At 36.7% G+C, this 17,918-nt stretch overlaps 1 protein-coding gene across 2 annotated transcripts in view; it reads left to right on the forward strand.

Moving 5' to 3' along the window:
• Nucleotides 1-4,026: 4,026 nt before the first annotated feature.
• eRF1 (eukaryotic release factor 1) overlaps nucleotides 4,027-17,918 on the forward strand; it is a 40,483-nt gene continuing 26,591 nt past the window's right edge. The window contains exons 1-5 of one of the 2 annotated variants that reach the window (XM_089644080.1): nucleotides 4,027-4,511; nucleotides 4,654-4,865; nucleotides 12,096-12,271; nucleotides 14,450-14,688; nucleotides 15,659-15,889. In XM_089644080.1, coding sequence (XP_089500206.1) covers nucleotides 4,780-4,865; nucleotides 12,096-12,271; nucleotides 14,450-14,688; nucleotides 15,659-15,889 — 732 coding nt within the window. In that variant the 5' untranslated portion in view covers nucleotides 4,027-4,511; nucleotides 4,654-4,779. The remainder of the gene's footprint in view (nucleotides 4,512-4,653; nucleotides 4,866-12,095; nucleotides 12,272-14,449; nucleotides 14,689-15,658; nucleotides 15,890-17,918) is intronic. The other variant, XM_089644079.1, reaches the window with a different exon arrangement.

The following is a 17,918-nucleotide window of genomic DNA, read 5'->3' on the forward strand; positions in this document are numbered from 1 at the left end:
CCGCAACTTGTGGAAAACTTAGTGGAAGACTTTGGTGTAAACGCAGCTTAACATTGTTTTTTTATACAATACCGATCGGTCTCTGAAATTTAACGCATTGAAGAATTATTTGAAATTTGCTATGATATTGTTTTTTGGGTACGTTATCAACAGTAAAAGAATACATTTTTTAAACTACAATACATATATTTTTTTAAATTTCTTTTATAACATAAAAATGATTTGACTGAATAATAAAACTTCCTACTCAGGAACTAATGTCGACATTTCTACAAATCCTGTTTAGATAATACCGAACTTTATTGCTTATATTACCTAACTGCTTTAAAGTCAACCAATTTCAAAAAAATGCGTATATGTCCTTGTGTGTGTAAGTTATTTCCGCCAAAAGTTATTAGAATGCATTGTCATCCATTCCGAGTATATCTTTTGAGTTTCAGCTTGATCGGATAACGGGTAGTGAGTAAATTTCCGCTTCCAAAATTTGCATTCACTCATTACCGAAAAGAAATTCAAATACACATAATATGAAAATAGATATATTTAAAAACATATCCAATTGAGCACACAATCAACTTAAGGCCCCGTAGTAAGCGTTCAAAGATGGTTTGAAAGGGAGATATGTAAATATTAAAAACGATAATAATTAACAAAAATTGTGAAAATATTTCATAAAACATGACTCGTTTGAAATAGAGCAAAAATCTCTCGATAAATGCTTTAGTTGCATTTAAAGATACACTGTGAATTTTTTCATATCTATAACATCATATATAAAAAATTAAGTACGTAAATTTTATTCTCAGAATTCCTATTGATTACATTAATTATGTCAGTTTGATGAATCAACTGCATCTTATAACACTGTCTGACAGGAGAATTATTTCAGACCTGGTTGTGTTACACAGAGTCATTAACAACTTAATTGATAGTCCTGCCATCGTTGCCACTATTAAATTCCATGTGCCGACTAGGAATACACGACAAAATATAACATTCTTCTGCAATACATACTCGACCAACTATTAGACACACTCACTGACCAATAGGATGCATGTCAACAAGTTCGGGAGTGCTATTGATTTAATTATTGACTCCATTTATAGAATTAAGCATAATCTAAACCAGAGGTTCCCAAAGTGGTCTATATGGACCCCCAGGGGTCGATATCGGCTTGCTGGGGGTCTATGTCAGCGAGAAAAACATTTGGGGGTCCACGAGATTCAAATGGGGGTACATACGAGCGGACCCCCATTTACTTCAAGTCAACATTTAGGAGTTCCGTAAATAACACAAATATAATAAAATGAGAAATTACTTATTTGATATTTGCATTTTTATTTTTCGTAAAGGTGTTAATTGAGGTATATAAATAGAGTCTTCGTTCCTTTTCTCGTCAGAATTAATATATTCAAGCAAAACATTGCACATTGGAAGCCGCGAATTTTCCTAGTTCCTCAACTTGTTTTTGAAAAACGTCCAGGGTAATAATGAGGTTCAACATTTAAATGCACTTCACACAGACTTCAAAACTAAGTTTGAGGTCATTTTGACTATCGAAATGGAACGTTGAAGAATCGGAAAACATGTGACCAGAAGAAATGACCGGAATAAGCACTGACAAAGAACTTAAGGGGCAGTTCTGTAGGGCTAGCTACAAAAAAAAATCCCATTGCTTATCCTGCTTCTTTTTCGTTTGATGTTATTACATTTTGAGGTATTCTTCACAAGGGTGCCCCTGTCTGCACAATGTAAAGACAGAGGAACTATACCGCCACCCGGTTGTTGGGCAGGCAAGGGAAGGGAATCTTTTTACTAAAAAAATAAATGATTATCACGTGGGACGTTAAAAGTTTTAGGAAAATTCAATATTCGGCAGGCTGGGGGTCTACGGAAAAAAAAATTGGCAAGTGGTCTACGGGGCAAAAAAGTTTGGGAACCTCTGATCTAAACCAACACTTTGCCGAATCCTATAAATTAGAGTAGCGTTGGTAAATTAGTTTTAATGTTTTGTCTTTTTTTTTTTATTAACAAAATTTTTGATACATATACAATTCAGGTACATACATAGTAATATAGAATGAAAGAGTAACAAAAAATCCCACAAAGGCGAAGCCTGAGCGTGGGTATTATAGTGTAAGGATAAAACAGTGGTGTTTAAATTTTTTTTTTTAAACATGTAAAAAGTATCTATAGAGATCAATGTGATTGGTTTTTTTACAGAAACACACACACACACCCACACTCGTCTTATATGTAGTGTTGTTCTAATTCCTTTTTTACTTTATGTTACTCTTACGTTTTACTAGTATTGATTCATATTTAGTTTTTTTTAAATTATTTCTTAATATTTTCTCATTATACTAGTAATCACAATTTCTTAATTGTGTATTTTGTACCTTCTTTACAATGGATTACAACAGATCTATTTACTGTCAGTATCTCCCGTAAAATACAGATATTCTCCTATGTACACTGCAACATGTATCACTTTTATGTTAAAACCTTTTTAGGCGTATAAATAAATGAATAACAAAACAAAACGTGTTTTTAATAATTTTCGGAGCTCACTTTTAATTTTTCTATCGAGGGAATTTCGTATAATTAACGATTCGGCAAAACAAATGTAAAGATATTATCATAAAAAAATGAACTAGAAAATTGTTATAAATCGGTAGAAATTGGCTATGCGGTGGGCTTAATAAAATTATTTAGCTTGTTGAGGCATTTCACGTTTATTCCCGACGGCTAGTTATGTTTTCTAAAGTCGAGGGGACCCTTCACTTTCCCGAACCGTTAAGGGCTAGTTATCACAAAGACTACTCCAAAAAAACAAATCTAAGTACTCTTAATTTGTCTATAATCTTATGAATTCAACCGCCCCAACCGTCTGTAAACAACATGCGAATAAATACTAGACAGTACTAGCCTACTAATATGTTATTTTCCAAAGGGGAACGATCTGGCAACTAAAACCTCCCTGATACCAACTTGACGGGAGACGTCACCAGGAATTCAGCAGTGTTACTAGAATATAAAGAATATACCCAGATCTACGGAATTTAGAAATGTAAATGGGAAAAAATAAAATCACATTGAGAATAGATAATTCGTTACATTAGTCATAATCATCAAAATTTATAAAAAATCACACAATATTTTGGTTTGCAAGAAACTGAGAACTTCAGGAGTTATAATATATATTAAACTAGGAACGGTTTGCATTAATAACAACAAATGTATTAATGTTTTGGTTAGTGAAAGGTTAACTGAACGTTCCATGTTTAAAAAAAATCTGATTTGGATTGGTAAAGATGTCTTTGCAATAATACCACTCAACTGATTTATACAACAGTTTGTTACTAAGGTGAACTCTGTCTTTCAAATAAAAAAAAGTAGAGATTCAATAATAATTCCCTACGAACTTATGTCTTATTTTTTTAACGTTTCTTTTTTTCGTATAAGTCACATAATAGAGGATATAATTTTTTGCAATATACATGCAGAATTTCTCATAATATTATAAGTTATTGCGAAAGTTCTTCATTGATTGCTTTGAAATTTTGACACAATGTTGCATTCGAATACCCGTGTGTTTTAAATATATCTGTATTATATATATGTCACCTGTGACAGGAAAAAACATGTTTTTAGTCATCTATAAAAACATAAATTTCTTAAACAGCGCCATCTGTTGGACTTAAAAGAAAAACGCGCTATAATTTCTCTATCTTCACAGACAGACTGAGCAACAACAACGCGTGGCGAGGTACAGCTAGTAATTAAAAAAAAAAAAAAACTATTGCTAAAATTACCATAAAAATTGCCTTTTTCAGACCAATTGGTTGTATTATTTAATAAAATATGTTTCTCTGCATTGTTTCATTGTGATTAAAACATATTTTAAAGTTGTGAAATACGCCAAGAATGTTGCGTCAGCTGAAAACAAAGGGATGGGGGAGGTCGGGAGGTGTCTTCTATTAGGGGTCGTAGGGAAACGCTCGCTGTCCACTTGGCTCGCAGTTGCAACACTGTCGGATCAATTTCCAAATTCCTTTTCTCGAGCGGGTGTGTTGCGGAATATCCGTAGTGCGCATTTCTCTGCCATTCCTCAGTGCTCCGTCTGGTGCAGTTTAAAGTGAAGAACAGTCCTTGTTCCTTTGTCGTTGTTCGTCGAACAAATAAACCATCAGAAATCCGAGTGCCATTGTTCGCCTGTGGCGCACATCGCTCTAGCTCTCTGAGTAGTCACTTCGACTTCTACAATTTATTCCGTATGATCCACATGGTCTGCGGGCTGATTTGCTGCGCCAGAATAAAGATTTGTCGCGTTAGGAAAAAATCGACTCCCTTAAAAGTTCGCATGCGGCTAAAAAATTAAATTCGATAAATTTTATTTTCGATCATTTTTTAATCCGGTTATCGGCAGTGTCTGATCGCACCAGCAGTACGGGAATCTGCCCCGCGATATTGAGAGTAAGAAATATTGGCGATCCTAGCGGCGTGAACTGGTACTAAAAAACATAATCTACTTGTTTCCTAGTAAGCTTCCCGTTCACTCCGCTAGGGGCAGAACAGAAATCTTTGTGTTTGAAAAGTAAGGGAATGTTGGTAGTTTCCTCCCTGTCAGCTCACAGTTTGTTTGTTTTTCAGGTTGCCTTCCTGAGTGGAGCGAAGTGTGCGCGAGTCGTGGCCCGTCCGTCCATTTTATCCGGTTGGTTTCGGAGAATTTCCCTTATTTTCCCGTCGGCGGATCGCTTGCCGAAGTGAAAGCTCACCATGTCGAACGAGGAGACCAGCGCGGATCGCAATGTCGAAATCTGGAAAATCAAGAAGCTCATCAAAAGCCTGGAGATGGCGAGAGGGTGAGTCGATCCTCCGATGACTGTTCCACATTACGTCGAGACGTTACGCATTTTGCCGTAAAACCCGCCTGAAACAACTTCAAAACCAGTTAAAAACACGCTTACACACATTGATAAAGACCTTTGCTTCATAATTCATCGACAAACTCCATTCAAAGTGCATTTCGTGACGATAATCTGACGTAGAAATTATAACCTTACAGCCCAATGTCCCAATAGTGTTGGTGGTACCACGCGGCACTATAAAGTGTATTTTTACCTTGAAAATTCATTTCATATTGTCATCAGTACGCTGTTGTTATTGTGAAACATCGTGCATTCTCAGAAATATGGCTGATAGTAATGCAACTGCGGTACAGTGTCCAATTATTGTTTCATGTCAAGTCAGAAGTTACAAAACTCACTTTGAAAGAAAGTGACACACATTCGGGTGACATATGGGGGCGATATATTTTTTAACAGAATTATTCCAAAGCATATTATTTATTTCATAACAATATTAAAACAAATCTTATGTTATGACTTTATTTCTTATTGTATTTAAATTCACGAAAATAACAATATTATGAAGATTTTAAACAAATGTTGAGTGTATATATCTTATATATCTTCAGTATCTGATTGACATTCAGAATCGAAACATTGCTTGGAATGGTATTAACCGTGTTTGGTGACCAGATCTGATTAGTCAGACTTCCCAAACCTTCCTGAAAATGACATGATATACAAAAATGACAATATGGCTCGATCAAGTGAATCAAATTCTTTGTGCCTGGACGGTGCATGATTGTGAATGAAGCAAGAAGTGCGTTCCGAGACAGTTGTGTTGCGGTCCATCCCCTCTGCCTACCCCTGCAAGAAAAACAGCGTGATGTTTTGAATTATTATTTTAACTGTTCCGAGTCAGCGTATATACAGGGTGTATCGGCACGTACCCGACAAACTTTAACCAGCTATTCCTTAGCACATTTGGAGTAAAAAATGTTATGGGCACTTTGCTGTCCGGTAACATTTTTTTTCTTTTAAAAACAAAAAATAAATAAAATTTCCACACTCCGTTACTGCCCCAGTATAGGGGTAAAGTACTTGGCAACGCCGCGCTACTGTCATCTCTTTCACACGTATTAAGTCCCGTGTGGGCTATTATAAGCAAGTGTGTCGAAAACCATCTTCGCTCTTTCCTACACACTAAATAATAATAGTTAAAAATGAGACGAATGATGCCATACCATTGTTATTGTAAAAGCGCGCCAATACGTAAGTATACAACGAAACTCGAATAAGAATTGCCAGGTGGGTTTTTTAATCGCTTTAATCTGACTTCAAACAATAATTAAACACGTAAAAATTATTTAATATAATATTACAGTACAGTACTTTGAACCTTCGCAATAAATTTATTTGATTTTAAGTTTAGTTTGTAGAACTCCATTTCAATTTAGAGATTTTTTTAAATTTTTAACAGTCTTATTATTAAATTTATAAAAACAGTGTGTTTATAAACAAGTTCTGCTAGTTGTAATTATTATTACGCGTGACAGCTGTTTCACCTTCTGACGGCATTATCAAACTGTGGTGAAGCCACTTACAGACGACGTAAGTGATAACTTTCTATTTTTATTATCCTGGCTTTATTGATTTCCGAGTAAATTGTCGTAAATTATTATTTGCTAATTCCTATTATTGCATTGTTTAAAATTTCACTTAATGTCGTTGGTATTTCCAACTGATGACTCAGGGGTTTATTTCCCTGAATAATTAAGTATTTTGGGGTCTAATTATCATGCATTTCATTACATCCGATATATCTACACAATTTTTATGTTGAATTGGGGAAAGTTTTATGGCTAAGGGAAGGAGTGGAAGGTGAGGAAGTACCTGGATATTCAGATCTGGTCACCAAATACGGCTAGTCATTTCAAGCAACGTTTAAATTCTGAACCTGGATATTCAGATCTGGTCACCAAATACGGCTAGTTATTTCAAGCATTGTTTAAATTCTGAACCTGGATATTCAGATCTGGTCACCAAATATGGCTAGTTATTTCAAGCATTGTTTAAATTCTAAACCTGGATATTCAGATCTGGTCACCAAATACGGCTAGTTATTTCAAGCATTGTTTAAATTCTAAACCTGGATATTCAGATCTGGTCACCAAATACGGCTAGTTATTTCAAGCATTGCTTAAATTCTAAACCTGGATATTCAGATTTGGTCACCAAATACGGCTAGTTATTTCAAGCAACGTTTAAATTCTGAATTAATTAATCAATTACGAAAAAGCGTGGGGTTAAGAATATTTTTTTAAATTATAGTTGTAATTTATTGTCGATTTTTTAAAAAATTTGCGATATTTTAAATAAAATTTATTATGTAAATAAATTAGCAATCTGGCAGCATTCATTTGCAGGTGGTCAATCCAATGCAGTCATGACGTTTGTGTGAGTGCTTTCCTTTGTGTGAGTGTGTTGCGCAGCAGTTTTATATGAACCGTTTTTTGATTCATCGGGATTGTTTGTAAAACTATACATTCTTTGTACCTTCAAATTAGTGGAAATAAACTTAAGTGTGTCAAGCTGCTCGTTATATTCCGGTAATTCTGGAAGGCTTTTAACATAAGCAATAATATTCATAAATCACATTCCGCGAAGTTGTAAATAACTAAATTTATTAAAAAATATATGTTGTAGGATAGCCTAGCAAGTAACATTTTGACAGAGCACTTACGGTGATTTAAAAAACAACAGCGCTGTTCAAATAATCCAATTATTATTATTGATAAGTACCTAAGTGAGGAAAATTGTTTTTAAAAGTTCTCAGAATTATTGGACTTCGATTATAAATTCAGGAAATCTACTAATTAGTTTCTTAGTTTCAAAATTAGACTATTTAATACGTGAAACGCGTAAGAGGTGAAACCAGAGCATTCCAGAGGTGAAACAATTTAGATACAAAAATAAAACTGATGTGTACAATACAAGAAGACAATCAGTGATTCGCATACGAAAAATGTGAATAATCATTATTGTTAAATAAAATATTTATTTTCTGGTACTGGATTATGTAATACGGGCTTCGTTCGCAGCGACACGCGAGTTAAGTTGCGATGTTGCTTTCAAATTTTGAAAAAGGATAAAACAGTGGTGACATGTGGTGAAAATATGTTTAATTAATTTTTTATTAAAAAAAAACATTACCGGACAGCAAAGTGCACATAACATTTTTTACTCCAAATGTGCTAAGGAATAGCTGGTTAAAGTTTGTCAGGTTAGTGCCGATACACCCTGTATACAGGGTGTATCGGCACTTTGCTATTGTGTTTATAAATTTATATTGGCTGGTCAATTGGAGCAGTCCGCTCCTGTTGCTGATTGCCAAGGTGCTAACAATACCTAAAACCTAACACAGCGCCCTTGAGACTTTTAATAGCGCCAGATGCCGTTTGGCTCCGGGCCGGCGCTGCTTGTAGTATGTGTCTATACGTGAGTTAATAATTTACCTCAGGACTATGTCATCTTTGGAGATGCTGAGGTAGATGAGAGGAAGTTCTGTTAAGGTAAAAGGTTAGGGTTCGGTAGGAATCTAGGGATTATTGCGTCCAGTAGTGACGGACATATTAATATAACCCTCCCACTGCGGCGCAAGATAATGGGTCGAAATGGTTCCATGATAACTCAACACAGTGACAATTCAACACACTTTTAAAAAGTGATATAAAGTCATTAGAAGCAATGAAATTTTTTTTTTTTTAACCTAACCTAACCTACATAACCCATTTAATAAAGTTTTTGTTTCATCACTTTCCGTGACTTTATATAACTTTTTAAAGATGTGATGAATTATCATTGTGATGATTTATCCGGTTACCGGTCGAAATAGGTCAAAGGGTCTCCCGGAACCAGCCCTTTACGATCTGGCACATCCTGAACTCAACTCACCCAATGAACCTGCGCACCCCTGCTAGATCACCAAACGTTAAGTACCACTTAGGATGACTGATGGCAGAGGTGTTAGTTAACCAATAAATAATTCCCGGGGCGACGGTACCCACACACGCCTCCCAAACTGAAGCCTAAAACACTATTTTAATATTATTACGACAAAAAATGGCGTGCAGAAAAGATGTTAAATTATCAGTTTCTTTTTTAATGAAATAACTATTTAAATGCGTTATTTTCCATTCTCAAATACTCACTTCTCATTATTATCTAAATGACACAAATGTGTGCATATTAAACTGTGTCACATTTTTCTGTATATTTATCCAATTGAACAAACGATCATTCTGCTGCATCAATGGCGCTTGTCTGCGCGCTTAATCAAAATAACCATTATTCTCCCATCAATGGGAAGCCTCAAATGTTGATTTTATTTATCAAATTGTGAAGCATTAGACGACTTATGCCGCTTGTTGTGCATCTCTAATCATATAGGAAAGGGTCTTTCATAAAATAAATCATTTGAAACCAGTTTATATTTACTTCAAACTGGTATGAACCTGATAAAATACATTATTGTGTTTTTTTTTCTATTTATCTGAACACAGGTCATTCTGCGCATTTAATACTTTCAAATAGTAACTAAATAACCATCACGCCATTTCGCCGCAGGGGTAGACAGAGAGGATAGATCGCCGCACCACTCTGTAACAACGCACATACTCCTTTCTTCCTTCCTTGACATGGCCTGACTCAAGTATTCGATTATCTTGGTCGTGCTATGTCTTTGTGCGTCCTCGACTTCTTCTGTCATTCGCTTTTCTGTCTTACATCTCCTTACACCCATCCCAGCCATCTAAGCGTCCTTTAATTAATCTTTTTCACCACGCTTTCTTCAGCCTTGCATTTGCTTCTGGATTTCTACATTTGCAACGCAATCAAACACGGTTTTACCACTACACTAGCTTACGTGTACCTGAAGAGATATAAACAGCCTACAGAAAAGTCCGTTTCAGACTTTTCTATTTTCTAATTAAGATATACAAATCCGTAGTACATTTTTTTGATGTATCTTGTAAGGTTTAGCCAGCGTTAGCAATGTAAATATTTTTTTACGACTTGGTTACAAAACATTGACTTTTCTCAACTTTCTATAAATATAATATGCATGTATTATATATAGAAACCTTCCAGAAGAAATTCTCTAAATGATAGTGAAAATTGTTTCACAGTTTATAAGAACTAAGCGCACAAACAGACAGATGCGGAAAGCGACATTATTTTATATTATTTAGAGATATCAGAGACTCTGCGGAAATGAGCAGTTTTTTTTGATAGATTCCCTTGTCTGAAACTGATGGCAGTCACATACGTCAGGTTGGATGTTGCCCTTGTTCTACCGATATTTTAATGGAAGAGGAACTAGCATAATTGATTGACTAATGGGAAACACGCCCAACTCGTGCTCAATGTTTGTACACGGCCACAAAACTCACTCTCGTGTTCAACAGCTTGACTGTTGAATGATTTGTCGGCCTCTGTCTTAGTAGGAAAGCTACTACAACATGGGTCCCTTCAAGACCCAGGTTAACTCCTGGGTCTTGAAGTTCTGTTTCAACAATTCTATGAAAACCTTCAGTATTATTAAACTAAGTTTCACCAATCATATCCATCAAATTGTGAACAAAGGTATGAAAACACTAGGCTTCGTATTAAGAACAACTAAAAACTTGTAATTCTTTACAAGCCATTAAACTATTATACGTATCTCTAGTGAGAAGTCTAATTGAATATAACTCAGTAGTTTGGTCTCCATCTTACAAAATTCACATTAACAACATTGAGCGAATACATTTCTACGTTTTATAAATTTTAAATTAAATATCCCTGTCGAAGACTTAAAATAAAATTTCTTATTAAATACCACAGACATAGGAATTAATAGACGAGAAGATAATGGCGAGGGGTAAAATCAACTGTTGAAGAACGAAGGGAGTGAAGCTGACTGTGATTCGTCAATAAATCAATCTGACAGTAAATAGGCATCTCGCATTATAATATCACCATTTAGTTCTTAAAAGTAAAATCTGCTTTTGAATGAATAGACATTTTTACATGGGAGCGCAAATTACTCGCCACGTTATGAACAAATTTGCGAAGTCCAAATTCGGCAAAAAAATTCGGTTCTATCTTCAGAGTCGAATATTTCGTTTAAGTATTTAGTTAAGACACTTTTATAAATGTTCATAATTTACTTCCCAGCAACCAACCAGCTTTGTGTTTCGCTTCCAGACGTTTCTCGATGTGATAGTAACAACTGATTCATATTATACGATGTGAATATGCTTAAAATAAAGTAAAATAATGCTTATATATGGAATGTAATACGACAATTGGGTTTATTCTCTTTTTCACATCTATTTTTACAAGTTTTCATAGTACAAGTCAACATTTTGCCGTGTTATTTCGTAAAATGAACCGATGATGCCTCGACCATAGTTCACACAAGAATGATGACGTCACGTTTTCAAATTTCACTTGAGGCCATACGCGAGCACAGCCGGCTCCAATGGAACCGGTATGGGGAGTGGGGATAATACGCTTTTAATCACTTAGGGCAGGTCTACTAATATTCATATGTCTATGTTAAATACTCTAAAAATACATACATTAGAAGATAGACGTAAAATAAACGATTTAACATTCTTATTCAAAATACTTAACTCTAAATTCGACTGTTGTGAACTCCTGCAACTTATAAACATACATACACCTACAGTAACAACACGACAAAATACAATATTCTACAGCAGCACACATAAGCGTAACTACATTGCCCACTCTCCGATACAACGACTTCACACCATGGGAAATCATTACTTGGGTGATGTTGACATATTCAATACCAACTTGGCAACTTTTGTGGATCATTTAAAACATTTATTTCAACAATACTCCTAAACACATCATGTAAACCTACAAATAGCTGTAGTTTTCTGTTTTTGTTTCTTGTGTTTGTATGACTTGTTGCATTGCTTTTATCAAATGTAATTTTATTTTTTATGTTTCAAAGTATCTGTCAAATTAAAATTATACTACCAACCATGTAAAAGCCCTCTGGGCGTTAAATAAATAAATAAATTGTTCAGATTCGAGTTAAGTCTAAGCCACGGGTTAAGTCCCAGAGAGACGATTCTGGTTCTACGTAAGGATAAGGAATTGATCTTTAATTATGTCTTCTGTGGAGTGTTCATCTCATGAATGGTCATATAATAGTGGTTCTGTTTGCAGCAATGGCACCTCCATGATCTCCCTCATCATCCCGCCGAAGGACCAGATCTCGCGGGTGTCCAAGATGCTGGCCGATGAGTTTGGGACGGCTTCCAACATCAAGTCCCGGGTCAACCGTCTCTCTGTGCTTGGCGCCATCACCTCCGTACAGCACCGCCTCAAGCTCTACACCAAAGGTGAGGTGGAACATGTCCCCCTATTGTTGGTAATGTACACTACTCTCAGTATAGCCCTGTGTAACTAGCCAGGTACTCTTCTCTCCCCCAATTAAGGATGTAATAGTCCCAATGACAGTGCAGTTTGGTTGGTACTCTTGCGCGATATTCACATTAATAGAAAAATTTGGCACTCTTGCGGAGTGTTCACATTAAAAAAGGCATATTCGGAGTGCGGTATTCACATTCAACAGGTAAATTAGGGACTCTTGTGCGACATTCCTATTAACAGATTGTAATCGGATCACGTATTAATACGTTTTTAGCAAATTAATGCTAGAGAGCGGATCACGTATTTATACGTTTTTGATAGATTGTTAGTGGAGCGCGGGTCACGTTAAAATACGGGTTCCAATATACTTGAGTTTTCGCTATATAGCGTCTGTAGGGTTGTAGCCATGCAATGATAATTTTTATTTTACATTTAGAAATAATTTTTGTGTATAATTTGTAAAATAAAGGATGTTATGTAAAAAAAATATTATTTTTTTCAAAACTTTCCTACTTTATGTGAAATTCTGCACTAGTTTAACGATGAAGAATACATTTCTAAATATAATAAAATAAAATGAAATAAAATAAATAATTTGCAAAAAGAATTATTGAAATCAAACAAATATTTTTGAAGTTATCGCAATTTTTCTAGAGGTCTACGTTAGCGCGAAATTACGCGAAAAATCACCCGTTACCAGCACTAGTACGCGGCCGAAAACTGCCCGATCAAAATGTGTTAAATAGGTAAATTTGGGACTCTTGTCTAGTATTCCCACTAAACAGGTATTTTCGGGACTCTCGTGCGGTATTATCAGTAAACAGGTAAATTCAGGACTGTTGTGCGGTATTCCCAATAAACAGGTGAATTCGGGACTCTTGTGCGGTATTACCATTAAACAGATAAATTCAGGACTATTGTGCGGTATTCCCATGAAACAGGTAAATTCGGGACTCTCGTGCGGTTTTATCGGTAAACAGATAAATTCAGGACTGTTGTGCGGTATCCCCATGAAACAGGTAAATTCGGGACTCTCGTGCGGTTTTATCGGTAAACAGATAAATTCAGGACTGTTGTGCGGTATTACCATTAAACAGGTAAATTTTGGACTCTTGTGTAGTATTACCATGAAACAGGTAAATTCGGGACTCTCGTGCGGTATTATCATTAAACATGTAAATTCAGGACTCTTCTGCGGTATTCCCATGAAACAGGTAAATTCGAACTCTTGTGTGGTATTCCTACTAAACAGGTAAATTTGGGACTCTTGTGTAGAATTCCCACTAAACAGGTAAATTTGGGATTCTTGTGTAGTATTCCCACTAAACAGGTAATTTCGGGACTCTCATGCGGTATTCCCATTAATCATGTAAATTCGGAACTTTGGGCTGTATTCCCATTAAACAGGTAAATTCGGGACTCTTGTGTGGTATTCCCATAAAATTTCTTCTGTCACTGAACGTCAAGAATTTCAATGAATGTTATAAATTCTTAAATGGATTCATTCAATGAATTAATGTGATTATTTAAAAATTTAAATTATGAATACTAAGGATGGGTTGTTTCGGAGAATCTGAACAATTCATCAAATTTCAACGTTCATTTTCAAGTTCTGTGAAAGATTTATTCAAGTTCTGTTTTTATTTCAGTTTTGTCAAGCAACTAGCCTACAATGATATAAAAACAGAACTTGAATAAGTCTTTCACAGAACCCGAAAATGAACGTTGAAATTTGATGAATTGTACAAATTCTCCGAAACAACCCGTCCCTAATGTCTGTATTTCCACTTCTCAATAAAATCCAAGACAAATGTATTGTAAATATTAGTGCCACCTCACTTTTTTGTCATTTGGTGTACATTTTAATTTTTCTGTGGTTAAATTTTAGATTTGAATATAAAGCTTGATGTTTCCTCTTTCTAACACCGTTTAGTTTATATTTATAGCTATGACGGTAAGGGAGACAACGAATTCTACAAAACCGAACGAATTTGCCAGAGGAGTTGAAGCCGAATCTTACGCTTCCAATGATGTTACACAAAGGCAGTTTTTAGAATATTGCTGGATTATCTGTAACCTGGGAATGTTTGTATTTATTTGTTTGATTAGAATGTTGTTAATATTGTTTCAATGATAATAATTTGCAGTGCCCCCCAACGGTCTGGTGATATACTGCGGCACGATCGTGACGGAAGAGGGCAAGGAGAAGAAGGTGAACATAGACTTTGAGCCCTTCAAGCCCATCAACACCTCGCTGTACCTGTGCGACAACAAGTTCCACACGGAGGCGCTGACCGCGCTGCTGGCAGACGACAACAAGTTCGGCTTCATCGTGATGGACGGAAACGGCGCGCTGTTCGGCACACTGCAGGGCAACACGAGAGAGGTGATCATCGATTTTATGACAACTATGCAGGGTGTGGTCTTGAGTGCCCTTGGGTCCAGCGCTCACTCAGGAGTGGCGCTCGGTGCTGGTAGGCTGCGGTCACCAACGTGTTGGCGGAGGCCATTAGCCGCATCCTGGCTCCAGTGACCCGGTGTCTCATCGGGCCGGCAAATTCATTCAGTCCTAGTTCCGTGAACATTGTCGACGCCCTGCTGTATCTTCGGTAACCAAATATGATTCTACAGGCATCATTATATTGAATTCGGAGTCGTTCCATCGAGCAAGTTCGGTAGTGACACCATGTCTCACACGTATACAGGCCAGTACAGAATGCTTTGAACAGTAACGTAGTAGATTGTTAATCAGATGGGCCGCCCTCCTTTGCACAGAATCAAATAGGTTTATCAGGCATTTTGGTGCTCCAGCCCAGAGGTGGCCCCCCAATTTAATTGTTGAGATTTTTAGTTTAGTTTTAGATGTTTATTTTATTTGGTTTTTACGGAGCCCCGATACTTGAGACACTTCAGTGAAGCCTTTATTGTTGACCGAGAGTAGCGAAGTACTGTTTTTACTCAATCGTTTGGCATTTTATCTATCTGTAAATTTGTTTGTCATATCCAGTATATTATTCAAGCAAGCCTTACTTTCACTGGGTGGCCAACTTTGACTAAAAGTAAAGATTTTAAAAATGTGAAATTATTTTGTTTGTTTATACTTTGTTATTAATGTTTTTCAATTTTATTGTCTGCCTGACGAAAGTTTGAAAAAAGAATTGTCATTGAGATAGTGACGTTTCTTTGGAAATTAAATGTTTCATACATAAAATATACCTATATGTACACCTTTTTACAAAATTTAATAAAAGTTATGATTTTGATTTAAAAAATATTCATTTGGCATCAAGACTATGTTTTCAAAATTATTAATTATCTGTTGCCTTATAATAACGAAAGCTATCCTCCGATTCCAGGTGCTGCACAAGTTCACAGTGGACCTGCCCAAGAAGCACGGTCGAGGAGGTCAGTCTGCGCTGCGTTTCGCACGTCTGCGCATGGAGAAGCGACACAACTACGTGCGCAAGGTGGCCGAGGTGGCCTCGCAGCTCTTCATCATGCAGGACAAGCCCAACGTGTGCGGCCTCATCCTGGCCGGGTCTGCCGACTTCAAGACCGAGCTGTCGCAGTCGGACATGTTCGATTCTGTGAGTAATACACATCTACAAGCACACGTCACCATTTTGCACATTTAGTACAGGTAAATTAAGGGTTGAAAAATGAAAAATTTATGTTTCTTAAAAATTTCGGCATGAGACAATCCAAATACTCATAAAAGGACCAGACTCTAGACGAACCAAGAAACTACTCGAAATGGACAGAAACTCGCTGAGAGAACTGGTAGGACTACTAACGGGACACTGCCATCTCAGGAGACACATGCAGATATTGGGAGTGGATGAAGAGACTCCAATTCACCGATGGTGCCAATGTCCTGCCCTGGTGGGAACTAGGCGCAGATACCTGGGGAGACATACAGTAGAACCAGAAGACATAGCCACATACCAATGATAACCCTGGGGAACTTTATTAAAGGGACTGGGTTGTTGTTAAAGGATTGAGACTCCATTGAAATGCTTGGAGTTACTATATCAGACCAGCTCAAGTATCGGGGATCCATAGAAGCCCGAGTAAATCAGGCCTCCAAGAAGTTGGGCGTCTTGTACAGGGCTTGGAGATTCTTCAACAGTGACCAGCTGCTGACCCTGTACAAGTCTCAAGTACGCCCAACTATTGAATTTGGGAGCCACCTTTGGGCTGGTGCCCCAACTGTGCTGTGCTGGTGAGAGCGATCCGTCTGATTGACAATCCGTTGTTAACAGACCGATTGCCTTCTCTAATGCACAGACGCAATGTCGGCATGCTGTGTCTGTTCTACAGGTATTTCAATGGAGCCTGCTCCAAGGAGCTAGCAGTATTGATTCCTGATGCACCGGTGCACGTGCGCGAAACTCGACGGACACGAACTGAACACCCGTTCACGGTTGACGTTGGCTTCATGAGAACGGGCCGTTTTTACGACTCGTTTTTGTGTAAGTCGGCTCGTATGTGGAACGAGCTACCGGCATCTGTTTTTCCTCCCTCCTATAATCCGAGCCTCTTCAAGGCCCGCATTAACAAATCCCTTCCTACAGCCCCTACCTTATTCCGCCTCACAACGCCGCCCAACCGGGTGGGGACACTCTTGTGAGGTGTCACATAAAAATGGGAGATATCACAATGGGCCTATGGCCTAAGTGCTCACGGGAACTACGTGTAAACCGTCTCCCCGTTCTTTAAAAAATAAAATAAAGATGCTGTAAGAAAGTCACCGTTTAGTTCATATTTATAGCCATGACGGTAAGGGAGACAATGATTTCTATGATACCATACGAGCTGTTCCGATAAGTGAACAAATTGATTCTACGACTAATAGCTGATAGTTCCCAAAACTGAACAAATCAGCCTCTAAGTTATTATTTTTATGCTTCCGATTTTTTTGTCCGGGTTAAATCTTCCCCACAGGAAAAACTAAACCCTTCCACTCACTTTTCCACAAATGATCATCTAGTCAATCAACATTATGCAAGTGCATTATATAAGCAAATAAGATACAAAACAATACAAGAACAACAACACGTCAACTCACCAGAGATCAAATGGGAAAATAATTCACCGACTCCAGATATTTTCATATCAGAGGGTTCGGCTCGGTAGAACTTCTAACAGGGCCTATAAATCCTACTGATCCCTCAACATAAATATTTAAAAAATCTTTCGTTATCCTACATGTATTCAAAATGACCGACTTTTGCATCTTTATATATAAATTTTTTGATATATCTAATAAGCCAAAATTTTGAATGAGAGAGCTAGGTATAATGCCAGTAGCCGAAATAATGAATGGTAATATTTTTATAGTCTGAGAATGCCAAATTCTTTTTATCTCATTTCCTAAATCTGTGTATTTTCTTATTTTTTCATTAACAGATTTTTGAATAATAATTTTATAAATTACATTCATACATTGTTAAATTATTATTATTTATTTATTAATATGGCTCCTACAACCTAGCTTGAATCTATCAGTGTTGCAGAATTGTGGCGTCAAATCACACTGCCGTGTTTGATGACGCAACGACAACTTAAGACTAATATCAAAATTTTTGCATGTTCCGCTCGTTGTTTACGAGTACC

This window comes from Hesperophylax consimilis, chromosome 20, assembly GCF_061612785.1.
Source record: "Hesperophylax consimilis isolate HC1 chromosome 20, BYU_Hcon_1.0, whole genome shotgun sequence".
Classification (NCBI taxonomy): domain Eukaryota; kingdom Metazoa; phylum Arthropoda; class Insecta; order Trichoptera; family Limnephilidae; genus Hesperophylax; species Hesperophylax consimilis.